Source organism: Pteropus vampyrus, unplaced genomic scaffold (assembly GCF_000151845.1).
Source record: "Pteropus vampyrus isolate Shadow unplaced genomic scaffold, Pvam_2.0 Scaffold313, whole genome shotgun sequence".
In the NCBI taxonomy this organism is placed as follows: domain Eukaryota; kingdom Metazoa; phylum Chordata; class Mammalia; order Chiroptera; family Pteropodidae; genus Pteropus; species Pteropus vampyrus.
The window spans coordinates 21,904-30,429 of NW_011889094.1; the positions used below are offsets into that span (position 1 = coordinate 21,904).

At 43.9% G+C, this 8,526-nt stretch overlaps 1 protein-coding gene across 1 annotated transcript in view; it reads left to right on the top strand.

Moving 5' to 3' along the window:
* Positions 1-4,129, top strand: part of PDCD2 (programmed cell death 2) — a 7,351-nt gene extending 3,222 nt beyond the window's left edge. Inside the window, exons 5-6 of the mRNA XM_011377480.2 lie at positions 2,309-2,422; positions 3,621-4,129. Of these exons, the coding sequence (XP_011375782.1) occupies positions 2,309-2,422; positions 3,621-3,779 (273 nt within the window). The 3' untranslated portion in view covers positions 3,780-4,129. The remainder of the gene's footprint in view (positions 1-2,308; positions 2,423-3,620) is intronic.
* Positions 4,130-8,526: the final 4,397 nt, after the last annotated feature.

Below are 8,526 nucleotides of genomic sequence, written 5' to 3' on the forward strand. Positions count from 1 at the left end.
TTCCCCACGTTTCCTCATTTAAAAATATCCTTTCTTGGCATTAGCGGGTGTGCCCTGGTTTTTATGTAGACATGTCAGGAAAGATCCATGCGGTCACCTGGGTAGGGCTGCCTCAGATGCTGGAAGATTAGTGAGTTCATTGGGTCCAAGATCTGTTCCTCGGATCAAGACGAAGTATGTGAGCCTGCCTGGCATAGTGTTTGGCAGGCGGCAGGGCCCCTTTAAAAGTTAGTTTCTCTTTGATCTGGCTAGATTTATACATGATTTTGATCACTCTGGTGGTACCTTTGATGACCAGTTAGTTACCTAAGAGGTCAGCAGCCAGCATTTGTCCAACACTTACTCTGCTCTGAGGGTTTTTTGTGCGCGACCTCATTAAAATCCACAGTAAGTTAGCTACTCCACCCCATTTTGCAGTGAGGACTTGGAGGCGCTGGGTGTAGCTTGTCTAGTCATAGAAGTTCTACAGCTGGAGTTTGAGCTCACTGACTCTGGAACGAGATAGCGCTCTTCACCACCAGGTTAGATTTCAGGTTAGAGAGTCGACTTCCTGGTCCACGGTTCAGACTGAGGGTATGAGAAATATACTACGATGCGTCACAGACTAAATCCTGCTGAGGACAGCAGTGGTGTAGATACTAGGGTCCCAGGAGATTCGAGTGGGGAAGGGACCGGCTGGCAGATGTGCCGTGCGTGTGCGAGGAAGGACTAAGTACCAGCCGGGAAGAGGGAGGCATGAGACCCGAAGAGACTGAGAGTCCAGGCGGCTTAAGGTTAAGCAGCAGCGATAAGGGGTCACCTTGGTTGGGTGTCCTGTTATGTGCTGGGCACAACCATCCTGAGCTGTAATTTGGGTCCGTTCTTTTAAATTTGAGGCTTTAAGAGAAGTACTCACTAGGAGCCTGCAGAGTAAATGGTGCTTCATGGAGTACCTGAAAATTTAGATGGTCTTAAAGCACCAACTGCAGTGAATTTAATTAAGGAAAGCCTGTGGAAACACCTGGCCTTCACCGTCTGATTTAACACTAGGTAGGTTCTTTAAAGCGTATGTGAACTGTCAGCTCCTGGGGTTATTCCTGATGCTGTAATAGTCACGTCGGTGGTTTTTCAGGTGAAGTCCCCGAGGAAGAATTGGATTCCATGGCAAAACATGAGTCCAGGGAAGACACAATTTTCCAGAACTTTAAAACTAAAATAGCCCAGGAACCAGAACAGGTAAAGCAGAGCTCATATAGCTCTACCTTGTGTTCTTTCTGCGGGTGTTTTAGGGGTGTCATCCCTAAAGAAGCTATGTCGTTAGCAGTGGCCCTTCACGCGAAGGAAGGGCGGTTTGCAGTACTGACGCTTCAGGAGTTATTGAAAGAGTGAAGATTACGCCATTTATCATGTGGGATTTATTTTCTAAAGAAAGCATCAGGGATAGAAGTGTATGTTGTCTGCAGCATGTGGAGTTTAGGCACCAATAACCAAAAAAAGATGTTTTTTGCTCATTTTCCAATAGGGAACTTTGGCTTATAAAACCAACATGGTATGTTAACACAAAGATTGTGGTTTTATAAAAAGAATCCTGGATCCTGGAGTGACATCATGAGCTTCTGATGCAATTCCATCTTCAATGTGAAAAAAAGTAGAGGGTGGTTGTGAGGGTTGAGGGAGGTCAGTCCCTTCTTCCCCTTAACCCCCCACACCATGAATAGCAGTCGCTAGAGAACCCTCAGGCAAATTCCCATAAACCAGTCACTGGATCAGATAAATGTCCAGCAGCTTGTAAGAAGGCTGGATTTAGGTCTGAAACACTGATGGTGGTTTTTAGCAATGTGTATGCTTTTAACAAAATAGTGGAAAAACCGCTCAGTTGTTACATAAGATATTAAAATGAATTTTGTGTTTGGAGTATGTATCTAAACACCGTGTTTCACTTGGTCTTTGTCCCTTTTAAAATCTTGAAGGCTCCTTAAAGCTGTGTGGAGGTAAGCACACACAGCTGCATTTTGGGTTCAGAACCTGGTAATGGGAAAACAGGATTATTGCGAGTCACTTCAAAAATATTTATGATTCAGATTCTGATCCTGTTATTTAGGATAAAATTTTGACATCCTGAGTAAGATAAGCTGAAATGCTTGCTCTGATGACAGAGAAGGCATTAACTCTGCTGGGCCTGAGGGAGACCAGTGAACTGCCTTCCAGAATTGTTCCATGGAGTGCAGAAGCACATACAGAGTTTCTCCACGTGGCCATCTTATCGCATGCTGCCACTGGAGACCCAGCAGAGGGGCTGATGATTGACCGTGACCCTGACTGATTTTAGATTCTCAGGTACGGCAGAGGGATTGCCCCCATCTGGGTCTCTGGTGAGAACATCCCTCAAGAACAGGATATTCCAGACTGCCCCTGTGGTGCCAAGAGAATCTTTGAATTTCAGGTATGACCTTAAATAAGGACTTCGTTAGTACGTAATCACTCTGGTTTTTGTTTTTAAAGAGTAAAAAAACTTCGAGAAAGTAACATGCACTGGGGTCTGTATGATGTTACGGAAGGTGCCCTGTCGTGAAAATCAGAAGTTTCCTGCCTCATCTCTGGGCTTAAAGTTGTCTTTTACTGCTTTATCTGGTAGTTGTTTCTAACTCGAAATAACATACTTTTTTGATATTTCTCAGTTTACTAGTTTTCAGACGTCTGTTGACCTCTGCAGTAACGAGGATATAAATGTATTTGCTTTCACCATCTGGACCATCTCCCCTCCCCATCCCATCCCCTACATCCGGGATGATAATCATGACTTTGGGTGTCCCTATTGTTACCGTTGTAATTTTAAATAATATACCTTGTTCCATTAATTAAGGTCTGACTCTGTGCCTTGTGAGAGGAGTGTTTTAGAGCCTTTAGTCTGTTTAGTCTTGCTTCGTGGATTTATTTGGAAAGCAAGCAGACGTAATCATTAAGGTAAAGGTTTTGTCAAAAGAAATTCTTAACATCAAAATCATTTTAGGTTGAGAGGAAGTGTTCTTGAACTGTGGTACGTAATAATACCTGTTTCTTAAGGTAAAGATGGGATTATGAGGACTGCATCCAAACCGATGGTTCTTAGTGCCAGAGCTTGACGCTCAGTGTTTGTATGAAGCCGACGATGGCAGTCCTGCCTCTGCGCTTGTTATCAGGCGACTTGGCTTCTGAGACCCTTCTCTACACAAATGCAGCTGATTCCCTTTCGTGTTCGTCACTAGTGTTTTTAGTGGTAACAGCACCTGCTATTCCATTTTCAAATGATAAAAAGTAAAAGTTGCCCAGATAAAAGCTTTAGTCCTGTTTTGTGGCATGTTATTAATAAAAATAATTAGGTTACCAGCAAAGACAAATAGATCAGCCAGACTGTTATACTTGGGAACGTCTTTCTCAAGTGGAAAAGAAAGACACCAGATGAAGGCCAAATGAAAGAGAGGTTTGGAAGGAATAGAGTTGCACAATATTTTTAAAAGATTAAATATGTTAGTTGTATAATGTCTTAATTTTGTTGTGCTGTGTGGACACTGAGGGACCAAGGTCCCTACCCAAGGTATGTTGGAAGCAGACTGCCATCCTGGCCTCGAAGCAGGTCTCCAACTGTGTCACCCTATTCTCAGGTCATGCCTCAGCTGCTCAACTACCTCAAGGCTGACAGACTGGGCAGGAGTGTCGACTGGGGCGTCCTGGCCATCTACACCTGTGCCGAAAGCTGTAGACTGGGTACTGGCTACACAGAGGAATTTGTTTGGAAGCAGGAGATAGCAGATACACCCTAATGACGCCGTAAAGCCTTAACAACGCTCATGGTCTCTTAGAACTTGCAATTTCATTTTTAGGACTTTATCCTAAATAAAGAAATGATTATACCGGAAGAGGCACAAAGATGTTGTTTTAGGCATCATTTACAATGTCAGATATTTGTGAAACATGTCCAGTGACCGGGGATTATGGAAATTTTGGTGAACGTATACAGTTTTAATGATAAGGGACCTATGTGCACACCAAATGAGATGTAAGTCTAAATCGACACCAGGATACCATTTAGATGGTATTCATAGTATGGTCACATTTCTGTAAAAATAATTGTACATGTGTATATGTGGAGAAATAAATCTGGAAAGACGCACGAGGTGTGGACTGGCTACCTGGATGGTGGGGTGAAGTGGGGTGGGCCTCGTGTGTGGTCAGTGAAAATGGGTTATGCACCCAATTAGGTGAAACCATAACTCAGGTCATTTCCTTCCCCCCTAAAATTCGCAAAGTTAAAGTGAAATATATTTGGGTAAAACCCCCCAAAACTGGTCTGATAGTCAGGTGATGTCACAGGCCCTAGTCCACATGAAAGCCCAGACGTGAGAAGAATTCTGAGTCCGGCTAGGCTGGTGAGTATAGTAAGTGGGGCGCCCAGTAATTCTGAAGCAATAGCAGCAGAGTTGTCAGCATCAGGAAGAAGATTTGTGATCAGACAGTCTGACTTTGAATAGAAGCTCTGCTTCAGAACTCACCTGGCTAGCTTACGGATGAGACCAAAAGGCAAGAGCACTGGCCTTCTGCATCCCAGACTGCTGAAGGGCCGGTAAACCTGCGAGGGTACACAAATCAGTTATCGGAGTTTCCCCAGGTTAGCCCCAGAGATATGAGGTCCGGGAGGCAGCAGCTTGAGGGAGGGCCCCGAGGGTGGCTTTCACATGTGGGATAGTCTGTTTACACAAGTGGCTCCCAGATCTGTGCTGCTAACCTTTCCGAGGCACCTTCCAGCCCCTGGCGGTTTACTTATCTTGTGATAATTCCTGTCTCACACACCTGAGAGACTGCTGTTGATCAGAGCTGGATACCAGCAGCTAATTCTAACTTTCTCACGACCATTTCCTTAACCTACATCGGGTCACATACCCCCACACCCCCCTGCTAACCCTGAAATGTACCGCTGCTATAAGCAAACCTCTCGAGGTGACATTGGCTGATGTCGCTGACTACTCGGGTATTCATATATCGGGAAGTCCTGGGCTCTTCATGTAATTCAGAGAGCTGTACGTACACAGTAGTTAAAAAGCACGGTATGGGAAACTGCAGTATGAAACTCCCAAAAAATTCGTTAAACAACTTTTAGAGGGAAGGAAAGTTATTCGTTTTGAAGCTGGCTATCAAATCAGTGAGAATCACCCGTAACTATAGTGATACAGCCCGTGGTACCGGAGGACACATGAAAAGTTCTTAATCAACTAGTAGCTAAAGACACACTTGATAAGCTCAGCGACTTCTGGGGGGCCTTCATATCCCAAACTGTGAATAATTCTCATAGTCGGGATGTGTTATAGTAAGTAGAACAGCATCCTAAGCATTTCTTCAGCAAATTCGTTATGGTCTGTCTATTTGGAGGCATCGTGACGTAGACATGCTTGCTGGCATGTTGGTAGTAACCAGCCAAGCTGTCCTTCGGGTGTATATACCCACCAAGCCCTGGAGCTGATGGCGAGTTCACAGGGCCTTTCCAGTGGGAGACAGACTAGCCCAAGTCAACGGAAAGAAAATGCCACAGTGCCAACTCGGCAACCGTGTTAAAAAATAGAAGCTAACAACAAATTTCCTTAAAAGGAAATAGATTGGTCCCATCTGTAAAAGCATCAAAAACAATACAAGTAAGTTTAACTAGGGAGGTGAGAGATCAAGACGTGATAAAATCGAAGATAAACGGGAAGGTGCGAGTTCACACACTGGAAGACTGACTGTGAAACATCGCTGCCAAAAGCCGTCCGCAGACTCAGTGCCATCCTACCAGGATTCCAATGGCATTTTTCACAGAATTTACACTTCACAAGGAAAATTTCACTCCTAGAATTTAAATGAAACCACCAAAGACCCCAAGTAGCCCAAGAAATCCTGAGAAAGAACAAAGCAGGAAGCATCACACTGCCTCACTCCAAGGTGTACTACAAAGTTAGTGTCATAACTGTGGCCCTGGCATAAACACAGACCAATGGGACAGAATTGAGAGCCCAGAAATAAACCTACACCTAGCCTCAACTAGTATGTGACAGGGGAGCCAGGAATACTCAATGGAGAGAAGTCAGTCTTTTCAATAAGAGAGAAAATTAGATATCCCCATGTAAAAAAAAAAAAAATGCAACTGGACCCATACCTTATATCATAACTTGAAATGGATGAAAAATGTAAATGTAACACCAGAAAAATGTAACTTCGGGCTGGAATGCTTTTTATGTTCTCAGCTGTCTACGTTTCTACTCATCAGTCAAGCTCAACTTTTCCATCTGCATCAGGACCCTTATTGGCAAGTGACACACTCATTTAACAGGAAGGAATTTACAGACAGCCATGGAACTGGCTTAAGACTCAGCAGGATGGAGGGATGAGGAGGGATCCGGAACACGTGCTCCCTCCCGCTCTGCACCCCTCAGCAGTGCCACCCCCTCCGCCTTACTCTCACTGCAGGCAGGCTTTCTCCACAGCAGAAGACACTGGAGACCCAGCTGTCAACCCAGCTGAACACATGAGGGGCGAGGTCTCCTTGGCTTCCAAAGAACCCCACTGGGGACGGTCTTCCTCTTCTCTCAGGGGGATCACGTACCGTTTTTGACCTTTCTGGCCTGGGAGAAGGGATATTCTCTGCAGTCTACCTTCCACTGGCGAGATTCTAAAACAGCTGGTTCTGTCCCTCATCTTCAGGACTACTTTCCCTCATCTGCGGCAGAAATCAAATGTTTTGTCCTTGAGCAAGGCGAGGTGAGAGGCACCGCCAGGCGCCCCTGCCTTTCTCATGCCGACATACCCCTCCCTCCAACCATCTGGGGGTGAGTCTCTTAAGCGTCTCAAACTGAGGTGGTGCTTCTTTTAAAAAAAAAATAGCAACTAGAGTGAAAATAAAAAAAATAAGTCATAAAAATTTTAAATAAGAAATACACCACCCAACTCATTTGCCTCTAGCAATGCAGACACATTTAAAAACACCGTAAATTGACACGTCACCCAGCAACTGCTGCTGCAGAGGACAGGACGTCAGACACTGTGGCCCATCTATCCACTCCACCATCCCCCAAGACCTCAGCTGGGCCGACACTGCCCAACGAGGCAGCTCCCCTGCTGCAGATGGCACTCCGGTCACCTGTCCTTTCTCAGAGACTGCATTCTGGTTTCATCATCCAATTCAGAAAGTACAGTGAAACAAATGTTGGTTTAAATGCTTTCACTCATTTCGGTGGTAGTATTCTGTCATTCTAAGACTGCTGTGTGTATAATGTGAGGTAAATAGCTAATTATGGAATGTTTTAACTCATCTTTTTTTTTTTTTAATTAAGAATTCTCTGTAAAAGTTATAACATAGAATTGGTCAAATGAAACCCCTGTAGTCCTGAATCTGGATTAGATATATCAGTATGAACTCATGAGTTATTTTATCTTGAAAAACTTTAAATGGATGGAAGCAAGCATTTATCTTGCTATATGAAGTGCATCACTTTATGAAAGTATTCCAATGAATATGTGAAAAAAAATGAAATGATTAGAATTTCATCAGCTGCAATCCACTAACGTTAATGGATCAATGAGAATAGAGAAAACCAAAGATCCGTAATAAAAGAATGCCACTTGGATGCAGTGGCTCATCTGAACTGAGAGCAGAGGGCACACCGAGCCACACCGTGAGTCTGCCGACAGCAAACACGGTAAAGAAACTACCAGCCAAACGGCCTGAGATCTTAGGGATGGAGGAAAAACTTAAGGAATAAAACAGATATAAAAACATTTTTTAAAAAAATGGAATACTGATCTCGATTAGGACAGTGGTTATAGGATAGTGGATAGTGGCTGGGCATCTGGGATGGATGGCAGAGTTCTGGGCGGTGGCTGCAGGGTTAGGGTGAGAATCACAGGCAGTGCAGCTGGGAAACGGTGCTCAATGTATGGGATGCAATAAATACGTTTCGTGAGCCCTTCGATTTTCAGGCAGTTCATCCATTTTCACTGCCACGTACAATAAAATGTTGACTGAAACAAACAACAAGGAAACACACCGCAATGGTTTCAGGCATCGTATCTAAAATAGAACTTTTTTAACAGTATGATCACACGAATCTTACAAGGCATCGTTTATAGCATCAATCTAACACTTTTATAAACAGCATTTATTGTACAGAGTACTGAGGAGAAAATATTTACAGCCATTTGTTCTCATTACTACACCTGTCCTGTCCTGCAATACTGAAAAGGCGGAATGTGGCACAAAAATAACCCTTCGGAATTGCAAATTAGAAAAACAACACTTTAAAAAAAGGTTTTTACTTTTCTGGTAGAAATATAAAAACTGGTTTATGGGAAAGAAATCAAACCAAAAATCCAGTCAATTAGAGAGGTGGCTTTAACACTAAAGTTTTGTCCCTTAAACCAACTTGTCAACAGCAGTAAGTGTTTAAAACCTAACTATAAATAAGTGGGCAGCGCTGCCCAAATAGCAGCAGCACAGTGCAGCGACTCAGGTAACACTGCTGTCCCCTGTGCGGAAGCGACAGC